Genomic DNA, 22489 nt, shown 5'->3' with positions numbered 1-22489 from the left:
CTCCCAAGATGGCGGCGCGCCGGTGACGGCGGTGGGAGTGGGTGGTTGCGGCGGCCGTGGGCGCGGGGCGGCTCGCGGCGCCATGATCCCGACCGAGGAGGCGTCGGCGCGGCGGAGGGAGATTGAGGACAAGCTCAAGCAGGTGGGGAGCCGCTGCTGGGGGTGCCGGGCCGGAGGCCCTGCTCGTCGCCCGGGAGTGAGGCCCGGGTTCCCTGCCCCGATGGGGCCTGCGGAGTCTCCCAGCGCCCGGGCGACTCGGAGCTTCTGCTCCCGCCCAGGCCTCATCTTCCCCGTGGGCCTCTGCCCTTGAGGGGGCAGTGTCCAAGCAGCCCCCATCACTGGGCCTCGGTGGCCTGAAACCTGCCCTCGGCCATCGCTTTGCTTTGGGCTCAAAAGGCCCCTGAAATCTGGTCCCTGCAAAATACCCCCATAAACCACTCAGGGAAAGGTGAGGCCTGAATCAGGGCACCTCTGTCCCCAAAGTGTTAACTTTATGCTGTGCTTTAACTGCAAAATGTGCTGTTAAGGTTTTGGGGTGTTGGGGCTTGCTAAAGTGTTGCAGGAAAGTGTGTGATCCTTAAAAACCTTCTTTCTCTTATAGTAGGTCTCTCACCTTGCATTAATTATCTGCTTTCTGTTAAGAGGTGTCATGTTAAAACATGGGCTTACCATCAGGTCAGTCATTGTTTGTTGTGGTGTTTAACAGGAATTATAAAAACCCAGATAAGCTGTTTGGTCTTCGACTTGTGTCTGTTAAACACTCAGTGTTCAGAATTGAAGAGTACTTCTTTTTTTCTTGCTAATAGGAAGAAGAAACCCTGTCCTTCATCAAAGAGAGCCTTGAGAAAAGCGACCAGCTCACAAAGAACATGGTAAGGAGAACTGTGAAGTTCAGCCCAAAAGTTGGGCCTGGAAGTGCTCTTATTTTGTGAGGATCCTTTCCAAGGCTCTCGGTGTGCACATCAGGGATGCACAGAGGAAGGCATCACTCGCTCTGCAGTTGCTTTAGCCTTAGCAAGAGGGTCAAAGCAGAAGGTTGGTGAATGTTCCAGTCTGGAACTTCTCTCCTGAGATGATCTGGGCTCAAATGAGCTCTTGGTCTCATCCTTTACAAGCTGCCCTCCCTTGTGGGAAGAGGTATTAATAGACCCCAAATTGGATTATGCAACAGCATCATGTTGTTGCTTCATAAAGGCAGGTTTTGTTTGGAGTTTATTTTAGGAGTGTTTTGTATAAGAGTAGAAAGTAATTATTATGCTCTCATTAGTGCTAGTGAGCCCTTAGCTAACAGTCTGTGTCCCGTTTTGAGCTCAGCAATTGAGGGAAGTCATAGAGGCACCACCTGAGAAGTTTGGAAAACACAGCATAGGAGCAAATCTTGACAGAACAGACAACTGGGCACCGAGATGTCTACTGAGGTTTTTCCCACCCTTTAGAAGTGCTATTGCAGTAACCTTTAAAAAAAATAAGTGTTGGTGGTGCAAGAGATGGTCAGAGTGGTCATTCCTATGTGTTTTTTTTTGTTCATATTTCAGTTTTGGGTTTCTTGGTGTGGAGCAGAGTGGATGTTAGGTTCTGTGATTTTTTTTTCCCTTGTTATTTAAGGTATATCCAAGCAGTTCCTGTGGATCTGTTTCCTACTTTCAGATAAAACTTTTTTGTTCTTTGTACTGTCTTGGTATGTTATTTGCCTTATTTCCGAGCAATCGATTCAAGATTGGTCTTGATTGATCATCTCAATGGCAGATTATCTGTTTTCCAAGTATTAATGGAAATTTGAATGTGGAAGGGGTTTTACAGTTAGCTGAAGGAGCCAAAGCAAATTAGTAAAAGAGCAAAATGACAAGCTGGGACATGAAGGTCTCTGGTTGTCCTGCTGTTGCTGTTAACTTGCTGTATGGATCCATGTGGCAGAATGTCCTCAACTCTTTCTCTCTTGGCAAGTAGGTTTCTATCCTGTCCTCCTTTGAAAGTCGTTTGATGAAGCTGGAGAACTCGATCATCCCTGTCCATAAGCAGACAGAGAACTTGCAGCGCCTGCAGGAGAATGTGGAGAAGACCCTGTCCTGCCTGGATCATGTCATCAGTTACTACCATGTGGCTAAGGACACAGAGAAGATCATAAAAGAAGGGTGAGTTGAGCAGCTAGATCTTATGGGGGAGCCTCATCCCATTTTTGGGACAGAGCCCAGAACCAGCTCCCTCCATTTATCTTAGTGTTCATTGTATCTCTCCCACCCTCATTCCCAACCACCAATCTCCTAGGAAACTTATTGGCTAGACCTTCAGCAGTTTTCTGAGGACCTTTTTTTCAAAGATTCTTTGTGCCCTGTCAGTGTTGTCACCACATATGGGATAAAATGAGCTGTTCTTCATCTTTGATGGTGTGTCGTGGTGGCCCTTCCTCTGGGATGGGGTGTGCAGCTTCATTTAGCTCCCTGGTAGGGTCTGGCTGGGAGAGGAGGATAAGGTTGAGAGCTGTGGGCTGCTGAGTGACCAGTACTTCTGCACTTGCTGCAGGAGTTGGGTTTTCTGTTGTCGCACTGTGTGGAGGTGAAAGGAATCCGTTTATCTCCTAGTCGGAGAAAAGGGAGTTGAAGTTTTCCCTTCTGTCCTCATCCGGAGTCTTGTCTGGTCCTTTATTGATATCTTTATTTTCTTCCTTCTCTTCTTGGATCACCATAGTTATTTTGGTTTCTTTCTTTTTTTTTTTTTTTTCCCTAGTCCTACTGGGAGGCTAGAGGAGTATTTGAATTGCATGGACAAAATCCAGAAGGCGGTGGAATACTTCCAGGACAACAATCCAGACAGCCCAGAGCTGAATCGTGTGGTAGGTCCCACGTTTGAAATCTGGCAAGGGTGAAAGAGGGACAAACATTGCCCTGCACCTCGCCGTCCTGCTGAGAGTGGCTTACGGGCTTGTTGCCTGGCAAGGGAGGCGTTTGGGCTCGGCTGAAGGAATGGTTGCTTGGGCTTTTGCTGTGAACTCGGCAGCATTTCTGCTTGTGGCATTTTGCTCCTTTCGGGTTTTGTGCCAGTAGGACTTTTGAGGGCATCTTGCATGTGTTGGAGCTGATTGAACTTCCCTCTGAGTAGCTCTTGTCAGTCCTTTAACTGCTTGAGCAGAATAGGGAAGCTGTTTCAATCCCACTTGAGGCCTGAGCAACTCCCAGGCATTTTTTTGTGCTTAATTCACTTTAAAAGTCTCTTAGTTACAAGTGTTGTTGGAGCTTGAAGCATGTGGCTCTTCGCAGTAGTTAGGAGCACCGCAGAGTGATTGTTTTGACTCGTGAGTGACTGATGGCAGAAACCCTGCGTTTCTCTATCCTTCTGCTACTCTGTGCCAGAAATCCCTCTTTGAGAGGGGGAAGGAGTCGCTGGAATCGGAGTTTCGCAGCCTGATGACACGACACACGAAGCCAGTCCCACCCATTCTCATCCTGGACCTCATCAGTGGGGACGAGGAGATGGAGACCCAGGAGGAGATGTCTCTGGAGCACCTCCCGGAAAGTGTCCTGCATGATATCATCCGCATTTCTGGCTGGCTAGTGGAAAATGGCAGGAATCAAGGTTGGTAGCCTTGCGTGTTGCTCTCTTGTAGCTCTGCAGTGCTCTCCAATGGGTTATCCCAAGTAATTGAAAGCGAAAATGGAGTGTTGAGTTGTTTGTGGCACTGTACAACTGTGTTTGTGGATCGTGGGTGGCTTTATATTCCTTTATTGACTTTTTTTGGGAGTGAAAAACTCTGTGAACTCATCCCAGGAAATTTGTACTCTCCCATATGTGCAAATACTAGAACTATTCTCCATGTCAGTAATTTATCTTATTTCTGAGTGGGAAGTAAGATGCTTACTGAGTATGGCAATCATTCTTAAGAGCTGCTCTTTTTCATGATCCAAGGAGACAACTTAGTATATATTTATGTATCTTATTTATTTAGACCTTTTTTTATTCTACTTTCAGACAAGGAACACCAAAGCCAGTCCATTCTTGGTCATGGTGGGCAGTTTGTGTTTGGTGGGAGGGCTTGGTGAACACTGTCTGAGAAGGACGGCTGTTCTAGAAGAAAATAGGACCTGTCTAAGCTGTGGGTGTTTGGCATAGAAGGGTTTAGTCCTTGGCAGAGAAAATAAAAATAAAAAAGATGAGTATTGCTCGTCATGCACAGAGAAATAGATGATACCGTGTCCTGCTTGTTCCCCCAGCCCTGTCATTGCTTCACAGAAGGTGTCCAGCTTTGCCCCCTGGTTCTTGGTGGTCTGCAGTGTATTGCTTGTGGCTACATGAGGGACAGAGAGAGACCATAGCTCCTCGGGAGTGTGATAAATGTAACAAGGCACTTGTCAGCTTTGAGTTCAAAAGATGGCATGTCAGCACTGTGTCAGGACAGGAAAGGTTTCCTCAAGGAATGATGAGTTCCTAGTGGTTGTCTGATTCCGCTTCAGCCTTCGTGATCTTTTGAGATGTTAGTTAGCATGTCTGCTCCAGTTTCTCAGTTGTGACAAACGCTTGTCTCTTCTGTGCTAAGTTTGTGCTTTCCATTTAATCTGTATTCTGACTTTTTTCTGTTGCCTTTGGGGTTCTGCAGAACTCTGTGGAAGTCTATTTACTGCATAGTGCAGTGACGTTAGCAATTTGGTTCTGGAAAGGTCCTCTTGTCCCAGACTCTATGCGAACATAAAGTGATGCTTCCCTTCCCAAAGAGATCTGAATGCCTAAAACAGAGCAAAGTCTTATTGGGGATCCCCCATCAATGCTGATAAGATCCTCTTGGGACACAGCATGCTTCAGGAAAGGCTTGTTTTGTTATACAGAGTGTTTGTTGGTTGCTTACAATCCTCTTTCTACCTTGTCTCCTTAGATTTCATGACCGTTTACTTCCAAATCCGATCTATTCAGTTAGACCGCTCCATCAAGGGTCTGAAAGATCATTTCCGTAAGAACAGCTCCTCCTCGGGGGTGCCCTACTCCCCTGCCATTCAGAACAAAAGGAAGGACACCCCCACCAAAAAGCCCCTCAAGAGGCCAGGTGAGTCCCTGGAGTGGGGGGACATTGTGCTGTTTATCATCTTGTCTGGGTAGCAAATACGCCTTCACAGGCCTTCTCACTGCTGAGCCAGCCCGCGGGACTGGAAGGGTAGGAATTTGGAGAAAAGCACCTCTTCTCTGCACTGGATTCAGCACTGAGGTTATGGCCCATTCTGTCTTGATTTGTCAAAGTTGTCACATCTGTTTTCCGTGTGGATGTAAAGGGAGGAGAGCACCTGTGAACTGGGGGAGAAGAGGCTGTTAATGGCACCAGTAAAGAGACCTGTGAGGGCTACAAATTAATATGATTGGGCACATGTCAATGGGAACATATTCGTCATGAAACATAGTGCCACTGCAGTTGGAAAACGTGGATCTGATAAAACACAGCAGTTTAAATGCTAGTTTAGAGTAAATTGCTATCTCACTAGAAAGTCAAGAACTCATCAGGAGTTGAAATGGAAACTAGGTGCTTATGAACATTATATACTTTGGAAAGTTGTTTCCTAAGTTATTTAAAAAGTTATTAAAACTTGTGCCTCTCTGAAAGAGATAGGAATGTGACACTCCTCCTCACAGCAGAGTTTTGCTGCTTTCTCTGCAGCTGTGGGGCTGGTCACTCCAATGTGCTGCTCCATCTGGAGTGATGGAGCCAAATTTGTCCTGAAATTCATTCTCTGAAACTTGCCATCTAGTGGGAGCATGGCCATGAGGAGAGCCAGCAAAAGGTGGCACTTGCCTCCCATAGCAGCACAGTGATGTTGTCCCTCTGTGTGCCACAGCACCCTGTGGTCACCCATGTAATGGTGACAGAAGCCAGAAAAATCTAGGGTTTGCCTGGCAAGTATTTCTTCCCTCCCCAGGATTTTTCCCTTGTTGTCTAAATAGCTTTACCAGATTCAGGGAAAAAAAATAACTTGAGACGCAGGTAGGTGTGGGGAATGGATGGGATGGGGTGAGGGAGGAAAAGAAATATCCATTTTAATTGTGTTGTGTTTATTTTTATACCCCGATGTGAATGCAGTCCTCATCCCAGGTAATGTGTGTCTATGTGTGCGTGTCCTGGCCCTGGTGCTCGCTCTTTACTTCTGTGTGCAGGGAGGCTTTGTGGGGGCCCTCCTTGCTAAAGCAGGGGGTGTGCCTGGGATATTTGGAAAGGGAGATCTGCCTGAGGAAGGCCGGGGTATCCAGAGCTGGCTTCTCTGGGCTTTTTTAATCAATCTGTGCCCCTGCTGCTGTGCCCTGGAGCTGTTCCTGAGAGCTGATGTACCAAATGATTCTGGAGTGTGGTGAATCTGTTTTAAAGATTTCTTTTTTTTTCCAGCCATTAGAAATTTACCTGGCAAACAGATATCTTACCCCACACTTAGCCTTCCTCTAGGGTTTGAGAGGTGGTTATTTCCCAAAGAATTAGCCCTCAGTATTAGAAGGCCTGTAGAGGGCAATATCCTCCTGCCAAGCAGAATTAGTGGACTGCAGATGGATAGAAAGCAATATTTAATGCTGCTGCAAAGCATGAAGCAGATGTTGGGCAAGGGCCACTGTTGAGCTCAGCACAAACAAGATGAATCCAGTAGGTAACATTTTTTCTGTGGTTCCATAGTTTTCGATGGGAAGGATGCCAGGTGGGGATCTGTTGTAGTTGAGTTTTTGGCACAAGTTAGCTGCAGTCATGGGAAACTCAAGTGGCAGATTCTGGCAGAGGATTTGGTCTGCAGTTCACAGTTACTGCCTGACACTGAAAAGATCTCAGGAATTTGACTGCTGTGAAGTGGTCAGAATAGAAACATGTCCCCTGCACTCTAAGTTAGTCGGAGGTAGAGAGTTCCATGGGTAATTTTTACTTTATTTTTTAAAAAAGGCTTTTTTTTCCCAAATGAGCTTCAGATCCTGGTTGTTCCTGTAGAGAGCGCAGAGGGGAGCCCACATGTTTAGAAAGCACAATCATCTGTTCTCTCTGACCAGGGCTCTTCCAGTATGGATGCATGTGGGCATCCCAAATTGCTTTTGATTATAGTGTCTCAGCTCTAGATTCTCTAGGAGATCTCGCCTTCTTCCTGCTCAGGTTACTCTGAGTTTGTGAGAGCAGGCACAGCATAGTCTGAATGCTCTTACAGAGCTCAAAATATATGAAGGGAGACGTGTGTCATGATCCATTGGGGTATTGTCAATCTCGAGTGACTAATTAATCTCCAATTTCCTGGGACTAAGGAGAGAGAACCAGCCTGGTTTTGGTGAAGGGTGGCAGCAGTTAAACTTCATGCACCAGCCATCTCATGCAGGTACTAAATTGTTCAAAAGAGAGATGAAATATAGGCAGAAAAAACAGTCTCTGAGGGGAGATTGCTTTGTCTTTCTGCAGTTCCATCAGCTTTCAAGGACAACTCCCAAGGGGAAGGTCTAAACTTCTGCACTCTGGCATGGTGGCCTTCTTGGTAGCAGTATTTATCTGGTGGCATTTGATTCTCCTGATTTTAACCTTTCTTTAAATATAAACAAAGACTTTTTTTTTCCTGTACTGTTGCTTCAGTACTTAATTATTTCCCAAAACTTTATTTTATACAAGGGGTTCCCCGAGGGTTCCAACAAGTTGAGTTCTTTTTCCTTCAAGGAAGGAAATTATTCTTCCTTAAGGAAGAATATCCCAGCGCACACCCCGATAAGCACTTTACCTGTTGCAAAGGATAAATAACAAACTAAATCTGCTGTGCTACAATATTTTTACCCACAAAACAAAGTGCAAGGGTAATAGTATTGGAGGAGAAGGTGAGTTATTTGGGACAAGGCAACAAGGCAGAAATCTGCAGGCACCACGTTGGATCCTGGGGAATAGGCTCCATGTCCATGTATAGTTTCTGAACACCCTTGTCTCCATCATTGTTTCATCTGTTGGTTTACCCTGTGTTTTTCCCCCGTTATTACAACATGCAGTTGCAGGTCTGTAAGTGCTGGAGATGTAAGTGCTTTTAAAGCAAGGTCGTCTCCTGTTCACTGAAACTTGCCAAGGCAAATTGGACTAGTAGGGAAATCTGGGTTTTTTCTTCTTCAGTTTTGGCTTGAAATGTTAGCCATCTGTCTGCAAGTACAAGTGTTTTCAGATTCCAAAATTTTCTATTGCAAACATCTGTCCATGAAATAATAAAGGGAAATTATTCCCTTTTTCCCATGATGCCTGCAGATCCAGTGCTCTTCTGTTGGCTTGAGAGCAGCAGGTAGCTCAAACCTGGCTCAATTGCTAGGAGCTTGTGAGGGACCAAGCCATAAGAAGCCATTAGGGGCACCCAGTCTGGCTACTTAAGCCAAAAAAGCCAGAGAACTTCAGCCAGGTTTGGTCAGACTCCTGCAGCCAGTGCTCAGGAGAAGAGGATACCTTGTCCTGTTTAATTTGGAAGCGGCCTAGTGGAGTAGAGAAACAGAAGGAATGGGAAAACTGCCTCACGTGCCTTAAAACCTAAAAAACAGTTTATTTAACAATCGGGCTACAGGAGTGAAAGTGTTGGGAGATTTTTTTTGGCTCTTATCAAGATGCAGGTGAGCCCCTTTACTGCTAATTTACTGCTCCAGTTTATGGAGCAATGAGGTACTCCTTGAGGGAAGGCTGGGGCAGAGAGCCTGTTCCTGCTTCCCATGTTGATCCCTGCTGAGCTGGACGGAGATGCTTCCATTAGGAGCTGAAATGTCAGCCCATTTGGTTTGGGAGCTGCCTAATAGGGGAAAAGAATTGTAGAGCAGAGGTGTTTGGTTTCCACTCGAATCCATGACAGCCTCATCCCAGCGCTGAGTACCGGGGATACAGCAGCACGGAGGTGATGCCTGGAAACCCCTGGGGTGTCTGGTGTAAACGCAGGTCACTGCCTGTGCAAACACAACGCAGCAGCAGAAGTGCAGCTCTGCTTGGAGAAGAAACTCTCAGGGCAGGCTGTGGAGAAACACACTGCATACCTGTGAAATGACATCCTGTTGACAACAGCAGCAGTTGTCCCATCCGCTTGTTTTTCAGGTTTTCAATACAATTTACTTTTTTATGCTTAAAAGCAAATGGAAAATTGAAAGAAACCTGCTAGGAGAGCAGTCTGTGGGTCAAGCTGCTGCGTATCGGCTAAGCTACAGCAGCAGCAGTAATGAAGGGCTTAAAGCCCATCTGCAGAGCTTGCAATGGCCCTGCTCGTGGCTGCTATTTGGCTTGGAGGCATGTTCTGTTGTAGCTGAGAGCTCAAGGTTAGTTATTAAGGTTTCTCTGAAAGCAGCTAAGAGTAAAGTAGAAGTTCTGGGTGTGAAAAGCATCAGGAAACTTGAAAAGTTGCATTGCTCTCAAAGTTGATTATGAGCCTTCCCCTTCCCAGCTGTGGTATAGAGGGGAAAGTTCCCTGCCAGACAGATGTTCCTTAAGGGCCTGGGGGGACCTGGTATTTTCTGTCATATTTTTCTTTACGGGATGAAGTTCTTTCCCAACAGCAGGTCACTATTCTGCAGTGTGTACTTAGACTTCCCCTCAGGACAGCAGTCCCCAGCCTTGGGACAGACCACACTTGCTTCCAGACTGTGCTATAGCTGACAGCGTTGCTGCTGGAAGTCTGGGTTTGTGCACGTTTGAAGCTTTTATTACCTCTAAACAGAACACTTCCTAATTTGGGCTGCATCACTTTTATTTTAGACCCCTTTTTTTGTTTGCTCAATCCATTCCTATTTCATCTGGGTTTCTTATACAAACTCCTTGTACCTTCTCCAAACTTTCCTTTCTCTGTTGCGCAGGCAGCATCAAGGCTGTGCTGTGGGAAGTCTCCGTGTGCTTGTGATCATTGTAGCTTTTTGCATGACCACTAACTTCATTTAACATGGAAACAGTGCTTATTTTTCAGTTGTCAAATTAATGCTTTGTTTTTGTGCTTCCTAGCTGCATATCCAGCATCAGCTTTTGTTCATTTCTGTCTTTTGTTTAAGTAAAATTCTTTTAACTTGAGTGTCTTTTTTTTCCCCATGGTTTTATGTGATTTCCAGTTCCTTAGAAGTGATTTAGAGTAGGGTGGAGAGCTAGACATGGTGGGCAGAATCCATCTGTTATTCCTATGATGGAAATTACTGCTGCAATTGCTTTCTTGAGCCCTGAGGTTATCCCCCTCCCATTGCTTTCCGTAAAGCCAGAGGTTATTCCTCGTCTTGGCTCTTGGGTGCCTGATGGATCTACATTGAGCATGCTCAGAAAACACCCCCCAGAAGGGACATGTTCTCCCGCAGAGCTAGCCAAGCCTGGGATGGTGGCTCTGGGAGCAGGCAGTGTTTTGTGGCTGGCAAGAAGATTACGCATAGCACAAAGTCCTGCTTCTGCATCCCTGGGAAGGCACTAGGCCTTGTGTGCTTGGGTGTATGGTGCTCGCCTAAACAGAGCCGTTGCAGGGAAGGAGGTTTGGTGCTTTCCTCCTCCGATTACATCTTCTCAGCCAGCCATAGCGCCTCACCAAGTGCTCCCTGAGCCTGTAGCATTGATTGGAATTTGTGCCCTCGCTCAAAGAAGGAAAACATCCTGGAAATGTCCCTGCATTGGCATACTTGGACATACATTTGGGACTCGTGTTCCTGTGCTGAGCATGCTCATCGGTGCCCAGTGTCCTCTCCCTGGGCAGGGTGGCTATTGCTGGTGGAGGGCTGGTGTTCTGGTTTTGTTTTCTTTCACTCACTTTCTAGGTCTTCTTGTCTCTTCTCTCTGGCTCTGGTGACAGGCACGATCCGGAAGGCTCAGAACCTTCTGAAACAGTACTCTCAGCATGGTCTAGATGGGAAAAAGGGGGCCTCTAACCTCATTCCTATGGAAGGTAATCACAGCTCTAGCTTACTTCACCCTTGAGCTTCTCTGTGTATCAGCCTTGCTTTTCCAGGTGGGGCTTCCATTAGCCCAGTGCTCAGTGGAAAGCATAAGCCAGAGCAGCCCTGGGGAACCAGGGAGACGCTGGAGGCCCACATCACTTCTCTGAACTGAGTGGTTGAATTTTGAAGCATTTGCACACAAATAAAGGAATCTTGCCCTAAAGCAGCTAAACAACCACAGCCACCCGGGCTAATGGAAGCTCTGTTCTGCTCTGGTGACATCTGCCTTTGGTGTTTTTGTTCTTTTTCCCTTTTGCTTGGACTTTGAGACCTTCAGTTTCCAAGTGACCTTTCCAAACCTGATGCAGAAGTGTCAGACCACACCTAGCCCCATGTGGCACTGCCTCTACATCATCCGTTTAATTTCCTAAACCATCAGGATACCCTCTGCTCGGAAAGCTTGTACCAGGTAGGGAAAAAGAGAGGTTGCTGGCTTCAAAGCATTGCTAAGACCTTTTTGCCTCCTGCTATAGCTTCATCTGATATAGATCTCCTCAGTGCCTATATCATAATCTACTGAATCCTGGATGGTGACAGTCACTCAGCGGTGCTGAGCTGGACAAGGGCTTTATGTTTGGCCTTGTAAGAGTCACAGATACAAATTGAACTTCTGGAACTTGCTATCCGCTTCAGAGCTCATGCCAAGAGTTTCAAGGGACATCTGTGACAGGGCAAAAATGATCTGTTTACACTTCTCATCGGGTTTCGAAAGGTTGCAGCTGCTACACAACTCAACAGAGGGCTTTGGTTAGGGAGTGTCCCCAGGATTGTGTAGAAAAATGTCCATCAGACCAAATGAGCCAAGCTTGAAGTGGCTTCCAGCCAGTGCGAGCATCCGTGCTGTAACCACCCTGGATAAATTGCGCCTTCTGTTTGTGCCGGCTGCCATCTCACTAGGTCATGAGCATGATTTACGAGTTAAACACCTTTCCGATGCCCTGAGCGACAAGCATGGGCCGGCCGCTGGTAAGTACCACGTTGTCACTTCGTAACAAGCTGGCTAACATCCCTTCTTTTCAGCATGTTTCACAGTAGTAGCCAGTGGCCGTTCATCCACGCGGGCAGTCCTGAAGCATGGGCCTTCCCTGGCTGTAAAGTTCTGGCTCTTCTCAACAGAATTCACTCCTACTAATCACACACACTCCACGTCCTCAAGCAGGGACCCCAGCGTCGCCAAACCCAAGGCTGGCAGCCACCACACTGAGGGGTTCTTTCCTGTAGGCAGCTACTGGCTTGTTTGGTTCTGAGATGAAGCAGTTAGGGTGGCATCACGTGTGACAGACCTCCCCTCTGTAGGGCTTGTTCTAAAGATCTTGAGACAGTTTTGAGCGTCAGCTGCCGACCGTAAGTTTTTGAAGGATCATCCTGAGGGGCCTGTGAGCAGAGCAAAGATTTTGTTCTTTCTCCATCAAAAGTTGTAGATCCTGCTGGGAGGAAGAAAGCAGCACAGCCCATTGCTTAGAGAAGGGCCTCTCTCTGCCCATTTTTGTTGCTCTGCAGTGGTTGCTGCTGACCTCTGATTAACAAGGATGCGAGTCCTTTTGTGTCCATCCTGCTGACGCATCCAGCTAGTGGTTGGCATGAGTTAGTGTGTGCCCTTCTGTCTTGCCAGCATTTCTCATGCCAACCAGGTGAGTTTCTTGCTGGAGCGTGGATGTCTGACACGCTTGGAGACCAGGACTGGAATTTTTGCATTTGCCTGCAGTGCTGCATGGCACATCCATAGCGGTGCCGATACGCCTGCTCTGCAGGATTTAAATGCTCACCCACCTGCTTTTCATCCTTGGTTAGGACCTGGTGGAAGAGGCTGCCTTCCAGGAGAGCCTGGATTTTCCCAGAAATATTGATGCAAAGTGGCAGTGCTCATCTGCACGATAGATGGAGATAGGGAATTCTAAAAATACAACCATAGATATTGAATAATTCACCACAAGACTTCCCTATTTTAGTACTCCTTGATTAAATTTAGGCTTTGTCCCAGAAATAGAGCTCCAGCCCTGCCTCTGTCACGATGGTGGAAACTGCTGGTGATGTCCTGATGTGCCCGTTTGCCAAACTGCTGATGTCTTTGTGCCTCCTGTGGGGTTTGTGCAGCTTTCCATGGATAAACCCAGGGGACGGGCCTGATGAGAAGATAGTTCATGGTCTTACGCCAGAGTGGGTGCCAAAGCAGCAATGCCTGTTCTAGAAGAAACTTGCGTTCCTTGGGTAAACCAAGGCCCTGGAGCGAGCAGAACTGCTGGAAGCTCCATGTGAATTTGGCTGGTTCTTAAAGCTGTCTTGCCCCCCACAGGGAGAGATGACGTGTTCGACATCGAAATTGATGCGTACATCCACTGTGTTAGTGCCTTTGTCAAACTGGCCCAGAGTGAATACCAGCTCCTGACAGAAATCGTCCCAGAGCACCACCAGAAGAAGACCTTCGATTCCCTCATCCAGGTCAGTTACACCTTTCATCTTGGCCACTCTTGTGAAGGATCTGGGCAAATCCTTTTTCCTTCCTCTTTGCTGTGAGGACGTGATTTCAACCACCTGCTGTGGGCATCCAAGAGCACCATTTCTGCTAGGGTTATCCTGTAGAAACTGTTTGTAAACTGGGACAGTGACCCTGGAGAAAAACTTCTCCGAGTCCCTCACGTTCCAATGCTGGGTACCACTGATGACCTGTCAGCTAAATTGACATCCTTACCAGGTCTCCTGTTGCTATATTTACACTACCTGAGCAAAGCTCATGCTGCTGCTTTCTGACAGGCTGACTCTGTTGCAGGAGTCATTGGATAACTTGATCATGGAGGGGGATAATATTGTCTCAGCAGCCCGGAAAGCCATCATACGGCACGACTACTCAGCTGTGCTCACCATCTTCCCTGTCCTCAAGCACCTCAAGCAGATGAAGCCAGAATTTGACCAGGTCTTGCAGGTGAGTGTGCTGGAGTTGGGGAGGGCCCTATGGCCCAGGCTGCCTTAGCGCTTAGTGAACGTCTCGGTTCTCAGGAGCTTTGAACAAAGCTGACCCTGTCCCCCAGTATGGGCTGGGAGTGACACAGATGCAACGTGCTGAGGTGCTGGGCCAGCCTGTGTCTTTCAGCAGCAGCTCTCTCCAGTTGAAGTGACAAGCTGCTCACGGACTATCTGGGTGTATCCATGCCCTCTAAGGTGTTTCATCTCTGAAAATGTTAAGCTTAGTTTAGACGAAGCTTGCTGATACCTAGAAGATCATCTGCACTGAGGAGAAGTCTAGCAAGTTCTTACAGGTAATAAATAATAGCATCCAGGCTTAGTGAGGCTTCTCTTCACTTGCTTCCAGCTGAAGCTCATGACTCATAGACCAGCCGTCCTATATTAAGTGCTGCTAAAGGGGAACAATGTTTTCCTTTCCTAGCTGGCCCATGAATGCAGGCTTTCTTCTGGCACGACACTGAAGTGCTGGGGTAGGTGGTAGGTGCCAAAGTGGGATACTGATTATTCATTTTCTCTGATCTGCTGTGGGACTGTTCCAGGGAACTGCAGCAGGCACAAAGAACAAGCTGCCAGGGCTGATCACCTCGATGGAGACCACAGGTGCAAAGGCACTGGAAGAGTTTGCAGACAACATTAAGGTAGGGTTCCCCTTGTTCTCTCTAGCAAAGCCAGCGGGTTTGGAAGAGGATTTATTTATTTTTTTTTCCCATGAGCAGGGCCCCTAGTTCAGCTTCTTATTTTCAACAAGACCATGTTTTATCTGATTTTTAAGCAGGGCTATGCTTGCTGGATACCAATTGGTAATACAGGAGGAAAATCCTTGCTTTGTGCCCCTGTTTTCAAATATGCCTACAATTAACAAGATGCCTTACACCCCCAACAGGCATATTACAAATAAGTATACACACACTTCCAGGTCTCTGCAGACATAAAGTCAATGTCTGAGACTTTAATCCTGTTTAAAACAGAAAGGAAAACTGCTGAGTGCAAAAGTTTTGCTAGGCTCACTTCAAACTGCCTCAGCATAAGGCTGGGGGCAGCGAATGCACTGCCCAGGCTGTGAGCTGAACTCCTGGCAGTGACGTGCAGAACAAGGCCCCTGTAGTCCTGAGCAGCTGGTCCTTAGGAGCTGTGGGTTCTGGGTGCCAGGAGGTGGCACTGTGTGTGCTGGCTCCGAGGATACTCTGTAAATAAGCCTGCATTCACTTGCACCATTTATTTTACATGCATTTTTTTTCCTTCTTACATATTTGCTCCACGTCTTTTTTTCTCTTTGTTCCGTCTTAGAATGATCCAGATAAGGAATATAACATGCCAAAAGATGGGACTGTTCATGAACTCACCAGCAACGTATGTGAGAATGATTTGAACTATCCCTTCTTTAAAATCCCTTCTTCAGAGGCTACTTTTGACAAGAGTAGTAGAGGAATTTCTTGCCTTCATTTAAGGTATATTGATTTTGAAAGGGGGATTAAGTGGCCTGCACTAGGACAATAGCTAGTTACCCTTGCTAAGCACTATGTGACTGGGTGAGTAGAAACCAAACACCTCAGGAGAGTGTTGTCATCTACTTCTTGAAGGCTTTTGGGTATGGTGGGACATGATCCTTCATAGTCCTTCCTAGCAGAGCACAGGAGACCCAGTGCCAGCTGCTGTTAACTTCTCCATGTCTCTTCCAGGCCATCCTCTTCCTACAGCAGCTGTTGGATTTCCAGGAGACAGCAGGTGCCATGCTGGCATCTCAAGGTACGTGCATGGAGCTTGTTAAGGCATGCAGTTTCTTCCCCAAATTGTCTGAACATCTTCCCTTAAAAAAAAAACAAAACAAAACAAACTTCCACATGCACTGTGAGCACGTCCTCTTCCTGTCCTTTGCCCTGTGGTTTGTCTTGCCCCCCAATCTTCCCTGACCATGTAGATGGTTCCCTGGAGATCGCCAAGGGATGCAGTGTGTTTCCCTGCTGGCCATATTCCCATCAGGTACTTTTCAAGGATGTTTGTTGCTAAAGTGCACTGTAGTATCAAGAGAGGTACCTCAGCCATTTAACCTCAAAACAGTCATGGGAGATTGGTCTTGTCCCAGTCTCATATGGGAGTGAGATCATCTGTCATAAGGCCTGATTAAAAGTAGGCTTTCTTTTTATATTGGTCGTATAACAAAATGTCAGAGATGTGGTCAAGCTATTTTCTTTTTAATTGTGGCTAATTGTCCCATTAGGTACAGAGGGATCATGCTGAGTAAAAGCTTGAGGTGGGGGAGATGCCTCCTTGTAGACTGTTCAATTATTTAAGTGTGAGGTCAGTGTAATCATAACAGATTTGGTAACTGAAGCTGACATTTAGTACCTCAGAGCCATGCAGGAGGTGACCTGAAGTCCAAGTGTTATAAATCCTGCTCTTTTCATCTCTGATTTGGACTTTGGTGCCAGATGCTCCTTGCTCTGTGCCAGTGGAGTTTTCTTGTGCAAAACCAGCTCTGTTGCTTGCTCCAAAAGATAGGCCTGCTGCGGCCCAGGACACTGACAGGGGACAAAGCTGTTTGGTGCGTTACATCTCCGTCCAAGTTATGCACTGAATACTGAGGGCTGTGGAGCAGCAGGGCCTAATGTCACTCTAGGCCAAGCCTAATGTCACTCTAGGCCAGCCGAGCCCAGAGGGAGAGACTTCTGACCAAGGCATCTGCTTTGGGATGGTGAATTGCCCTGTGAGTGCTATTCTACTGGCATTTTCTGGTCACTAGGACACATGGATCAGCTTCCCAGAAAGGTACAGGGTGACTCTCCTCAAGGAGCAGCTGAACGGCTCCTGTGGAGTGAGAGGAGGCTTCCCCTTGTCTTGAAATGGAGTTTCAACTGACTTGACGTGAGGCATCTCACTGTATAAGCAATGACATGTGAATGTCTTCAGCAGGGGAAGGAGGTTGTAGACCTGGCCTTTCTTATCATCTCCAGCCCCATCTGTGGCCTTGGAGGACTCCTGCCTGCTCGTCCGTGTGGCTGTCTGGCTGCTCTGTGTTAATATCTGCTTTGTTCTTGAAGGGATGGTGGTCTCTAACCTGTCTTTTTGCGCTTTGCATTTCTTTCTCTTCTCCCTTTTCTCTCTGCTCTGCCTTAATCTTTGTAGTTCTTGGGGACACATACAATATTCCTTTAGACCCCAGAGGTAAGCAAACTTACCTACACGTACCTGTTCATATTGCCACGCACTCTGGTGATGTATTTTATTATTTCTTCATCCTGTATGAGCGGGAAATAAATCAACACATAATTGAGAAGTACGAAGGGTAAGTAGATGTTGCCAGCGGTCTGCAGAGATTAGGGAGGACTTGTCACCTGCGGGCCATGAGGGATGTCCCATGAAGTGAGAGAGACTGAAGACCCTCTCTGCATCACACCTTGTGCTATATATGCCCAGCTCCCAGCAACAGGAGCCTCAGCCTTTCCCATGGGGTGCTTATGAACTGGGACCACCCCAGCTAGGCCCAGCTGCCAAATCCCTTGGCCAGGGAGGAGGGGATATCTGCTGCATGTGTCCTCCGGGACCCAAAGCCACGAGCTCTCGAGGGCAGGAAGCCATCCTTCACTTGCAGACAGAGAACCTGTGCCAGCCGGCCAGGCTCCTACGCTGGCACGGTCCCTTGTGCCGATCCAGGCAGGCCCTGATCAGCAACCATAGGGACGGCTGAAGCTTCCCAGAGCCCTCCAGCTTGTTTCAGTTATTGCTGTGTGTCTGCAGCTGGCTGCTTCAGCTCATCTGCTTTCTAATTGCCAATTTCAGCTGCTTCAAAAGCCCTTTTCAAGTGGGACAAAATGATGGGGAGGATGTGTTTAATGGCCCAATTTCTGATCAAGAGGCTGTCCTCTGAGCCATTTGAAGGAAAGATTTCTACCAGAGTGTCCAGCACTTGATGCAGATACAGGGATCATGGGGTGCAGAACTTTTCCATCCTTCCCCTGGATAATCTGCTGACAGTCAACATTGAAGGAAGGAGCTAATTTTGCTATTGGCAGGAGCTCTGCACTAAACCCATAGCAACAAGGAAGTGGCTTGTTAGAATAAAGACAGGCTGACCACAGATGTACTCCCCTTCTCCGTGACATTTTAACTGGTGTAAGACTCTTTGCTTTTCAGAGACCAGCTCTTCAGCTAGTAGCTACAGTTCAGAGTTCAGCAGACGGTTACTGAGCACCTATATCTGTGAGTACTGTGCTACCTGCCCCTGTCTGCCCCTCTGTTGTTCTGCACTTGGCACGTTCTTGGGTGAAGAATGAGCTGTGTCTCTTGCTGGCTGTGTCCAAGCTGGAATCTGATGGGAGGGATGGAGTTAAAAGCTTGGCCTGCAAACTTGGGACAAGACAAAGCAGCAGTTCCCTGTGCTGCAGAGCTCTTATCCCTCAACTCCTTGGAGACCCGACTCTGTCTTGTACATGGACTGAGTCTGATTGCCCATATCGGACCTTTCAAGCCCAACATCTGTTGGCTTTTTATGTACCCGTGACTGTAACTTCGTCCGTGTGTGCAGCTGGGATTATGTGCCTTTTCTTTGCTGTCAGTTCAAGCAGACTCCAGGGTGATGCTAGAGTGCCACAGTACTGCAGGGCGCTGGGTTTGGGTTGGCAGTAATAACAAAACTCCGGGCAAATCTCCTGTCATGTGTTTCCTGTTTAAGGCAAAGTGCTGGGGAACTTGCAGCTTAACCTTCTTAGTAAATCCAAGGTTTATGAAGACCCAGCCTTGAGTGCCATTTTTCTGCATAACAACTACAACTACATCCTGAAATCTCTGGAGAAGTAAGTGTGTATCTGGGTAAACTTCCCTGAAGTCCAGCCAGATTCAATGTCATTCACGTGGGGTGGAAGATAAAAGCAGCAGAGATGCCTTGGGTTGCAGGGAATCTTGATCTCAGGAGGATGGTGGGCATGACTTTGGAAAGTAGCTTGGAGTAGCCTTCCTTTCCTGGCTTGTCCTTTTCAAGGCCTTCTTTATGGTAAACAGTGCAAAAAAATCGTTCTGATAGAGCTCGAAATACAGCCATCCCGATAGTGGCCTTGAGGAGGCACAAGAGCAAAAGATCTTTCTGATAGGGCTTGAAATATGTCCAGCCTTCATAGCGGCCTTGAGGAGGCACAAGAGCCAGCTGTTCTCAGCTTCTGCTTTTTCTTTCAGGTCTGAGCTGATCCAGTTGGTGGCTGTGACGCAGAAAACAGCAGAGAGATCCTACCGGGAGCTCATTGAACAGCAGATCCAGACTTACCAGCGCAGGTCAGGTAGCGTCGCGTGTTCTTCCCTTTCCTTTTTCTGCAATTTGAGAGCTCCTTGGAAGATTCATGCCCTGTGCTGCTAGTGGTGGGAGGGATTAGCTAAAACAACAGCCCGTGTCGTGATTTCCAAGTGATTAATGTAACTGGGAAAGCAGTTGCTGTGGACTGGTGTAAATGTGTGTTCTCTGTAGTGCCGTTTGGGTTGTGAGTGGAGACATGTTCTGGTGAGTAACCCCTTCTCTCTGCCTTTTTCCCAACTCATTTCAATTGTAGCTGGTTGAAGGTGACAGATTACATTCTGGAGAGAAACCTGCCTGTCTTTCAACCAGGAGTGAAGGTGAGAAGATAGGCAGGATGGTTTTGAGATGATAGAAATGGTCAGAATTATTTCCCTTCTTGTATTCAGAAATCCCCAGAGATCTTCTCTTTCTTATACCAGTAAATACTGAGCCTAGGACAAGATGGAGAGCAGCATTGTCTTCTAATCTCCCCTGCCCCAGATTCATGCAAGTCTTTTCATCTCTGCCTCCATTCTCATCTTCTTACCTGAACAAATGCTGCTATTTTAGGTTTGCAAAATCCTGAACTCTTCCCTCAGGGTCCAAGGCATAAAGAAGTCTATTTTTATGTCTATTCTGGCTGAAAATTACTCTCTTTAAGCCTACTTCAGATGAAAGCCAGCCAGTGAATGTAGGATGTGCTGCTCAGTGCAGCTTTCTCTTATCTCTGCTTTAGCAGAGGCAATTTGGTCCAAGCAGGTAGGGAGGCATCACTTAGATTCGGTAGGGAGTTGGGGAGGTGGGGGGAAATGGTGAATTTCTTCAAAATTTATTTCTGGAAGATTAAGAGAAATCCTTTCCCTTCTTGTTGCAGCTAAAGGATAAAGAAAGGCAGATGATAAAGGAGCGCTTTAAGGTGAGAAGCCCATGAATGGCAGGAGAACATCCCCTTGGTGGTCAGTACAGTCTAACAGGGTCAATGGTGGAGGGAAAGTCCATCAGATTGATGGGGAGACTTCGAGTATGAGAATGGTCACTGTGTTCCATTTTAAACAGGGTTTTAATGATGGCCTGGAGGAGTTGTGCAAGATCCAGAAGGCCTGGGCCATTCCAGATGTGGAGCAACGGGACAAAATCCGACGGGCACAGAAAACAATTGTGAAAGAAACCTATGGTGCCTTCTTGAACAGGTGACAAGCCTTTACAAAATTAGCATCTCTAACATTCACTGAGCTCTTTGGGGTCTAGAGTAGCCAGGCAGAGCTGTAACATGCCCTGAAGCCCTGTATCATGCTAGAACATCCCCAAACTGTATTACCCAGAGCTGTGGGTATCTGCAGCCACCCCGATGCTCGCTCAGTGCAAAATGAGTGTTCCAGCTACCACAATGCTCTGAGCCACCCTGGGGTGTTTGTGTAAACCTCATGAGACCAATTGCAACTAGATCACTTGCTGCCTCCTAGATACCCTGTCAGGGTCAAGCGGGACGTGCCAGAGTGGAGCTGTTTCCTCTGGCAGAGGAAGAACACAGGAGGGAGCAGCCTTCCTTCCTATGGAGAATGTGAGGCAGAGGGTGTCTCTCGCTCAGTTCCTACTGCTTGTCACTCAGCGGTTGTCTCATTTGCAGGTATGGCAACGTGCCCTTCACCAAGAACCCTGAGAAGTACATCAAATACCAGGTCGACCAGGTGGGCGAGATGATTGAGAAGCTTTTTGACACGTCGGCGTAAATCCAGCTGTCTTGTACCCTCTAGCTGCCAAGTATGAGGCAGCATTTTCTCAGCAACCTTTGGGACTCCCTTTTCTTCTCCCCTGCCCCATTGTTGTGGGCAGGGTGTTATACTTGTATTTATCAGATTTATAAACATGTGGAAACGCTCTCCTGGATGCTCTTGCCTTCTTCCATGGGTCCTGAGCAAAGACCCCCGACGCCCACTAGAGCAGTGTCTTGGGATCTCATATTTGCACAGCTTCAGCCCTGTGTGTACGTGTTCCTGCTCTGGTACATAAGCGAGATGGGTGAGTATGGAGATCCAGGTAAACACAGACCTTCCCCTCAGAGCAGGAGGCTCCAAGCATGTTCCTGATACATTACGAGAACCTCAGTTTCATGGAATTCCCAAGAACGATGGGCCAGGAGTAACAGTGGGAAAACTTAGTTCAGTGTTGGGGCCAGATACTGATTCTGGGGTTTCATAAGTGGTGGAATGTGGTGGCACAAGTGCATCCCCTTCCTATAACCCATGGACACCACATGAGAAACAAATGCTGCTCTTGTGGGGACAACATCAGCCAAAGGCATGTGCTGAAGTGATCGCAGCAGACGACTACTGTAGCTGGACTCGTCCATCTTCATGCTAAGACCGTTCAGAGCTGTGGAGCCTTTGCATGTTCCTGCGGTCTCCAGCCAGACACCTCCTGTTCCCATCTCACCAGCTCTTGCAGCTTGCTGTATTGTGGAGTCTTCTCCATTATTTGCGTATGGTAACACTTGAAAGAGAGGGTTTCCATAGAGCTGGAAGCATTCACAATAGCTGCTACTCTGTAATTTGGAGCAAATCCATTATTCACCTGTGCTCGCAGGAACAAATGTGTATTGGTGTCTAATTAGCCCAGCAGTGAAGTGGCCATTGTGCCACCACCCAGGGCACCACAAGCAGCACGGGGAGGTGGTGAGGGCAGGGGGATGAGGCAAACCTTGGTGTGAAATGGGGTGAGAACAGGATGACAAATGCTGGAGAACTGTTTTAACTGTTCTGCTGTTCTGCATCCATCAATATTGTCTTTTCGTGGCAGAAGAGGCTGCTCTCCCTGGTGAGCGAGGCAGAGTTGGGAGGTGGAGCCTTTAACCCTGATAAGGTTGGAGCTGTATATCCTAGGAATGATTTGTTCCAGGTGGTTTTGGTACCTGGTGGGTAAGGCAGGCCAGCTGGCGAAAGGCAGAGACGTAGCCTGCCTTGCCCAGTGTCGTGCAGTAGTTGCATGTTAGAGCCAGGTGGAAAACGCAGGTCCTGCAATGGCAGATGCAGCCACTGTCTGCTGGCTGCCTCTGCAACTGTTTTCCAGGTAGTTCCTGCCCTTTTTGTCTTGTTCTGTCAGAACTGTAGGGACAACAGTTATTCCCAGCCAGGTCCCCTGCTGTGATCCACTGCTCCTCAGCCTGGACCTTGATGTGATCTGAGACTCTACCCTCTAAGTAGTATAAAAAACACCTGAAAAAAAAAAAAAGCATCATTTTTGACAGGCTGATTCAGCCCAGATCTGCTCCACTGTGATCTTTAAATCTGTCCCACCTGCAGGGCTGTTCTTCACTCGTCTGGTTTGTTGTGCAGGCTGGTAGTCCTGGTCTGAGTGCTGTGCTCTGCGGGGATCCTCCCT

At 47.5% G+C, this 22489-nt stretch overlaps 1 protein-coding gene across 10 annotated transcripts; it reads left to right on the top strand.

Annotated features, from left to right (window-relative positions):
• The first annotated feature begins 58 nt into the window (after window positions 1-58).
• EXOC7 (exocyst complex component 7) lies at window positions 59-20990 on the top strand. Of its 10 annotated transcripts, XM_010218049.2 has the most exons (22): window positions 59-142; window positions 807-872; window positions 1948-2132; window positions 2725-2830; window positions 3348-3570; window positions 4862-5029; window positions 6053-6064; window positions 10746-10838; window positions 11788-11856; window positions 13184-13329; window positions 13658-13810; window positions 14391-14489; window positions 15139-15201; window positions 15531-15597; window positions 16975-17013; window positions 17983-18048; window positions 18521-18641; window positions 19018-19113; window positions 19386-19449; window positions 19986-20027; window positions 20168-20301; window positions 20739-20990. In XM_010218049.2, the coding sequence occupies exons 1-22, from the start codon at window positions 83-85 to the stop codon at window positions 20839-20841; spliced, it is 2175 nt and encodes a 724-aa protein (XP_010216351.2). In that variant the 5' UTR covers window positions 59-82; the 3' UTR covers window positions 20842-20990. The 10 variants fall into 10 exon arrangements, with proteins under 10 accessions (XP_010216351.2, XP_088379528.1, XP_088379531.1 ...); XM_088523402.1 differs by lacking the exon at window positions 6053-6064; XM_088523405.1 differs by lacking the exon at window positions 11788-11856.
• Window positions 20991-22489: the final 1499 nt, after the last annotated feature.

This window comes from Tinamus guttatus, unplaced genomic scaffold, assembly GCF_059628265.1.
Source record: "Tinamus guttatus ecotype Peru unplaced genomic scaffold, ASM5962826v1 Tinamus_guttatus_pri_ptg000188l, whole genome shotgun sequence".
Lineage (NCBI taxonomy): Eukaryota > Metazoa > Chordata > Aves > Tinamiformes > Tinamidae > Tinamus > Tinamus guttatus.
This window is presented reverse-complemented; position numbering and strand designations above follow the sequence as displayed.

Excerpts from the sequence above, each read along its gene's own strand:
- EXOC7 (XM_010218049.2), top strand. The coding sequence starts at position 83 with ATGATCCCGACCGAGGAGGCGTCGGCGCGGCGGAGGGAGATTGAGGAC. Across the intron at positions 873-1,947 it reads ACCAGCTCACAAAGAACATG|GTTTCTATCCTGTCCTCCTT; the intron begins GTAAGGAGAACT and ends CTTGGCAAGTAG. Across the intron at positions 11,857-13,183 it reads CAAGCATGGGCCGGCCGCTG|GGAGAGATGACGTGTTCGAC; the intron begins GTAAGTACCACG and ends TGCCCCCCACAG.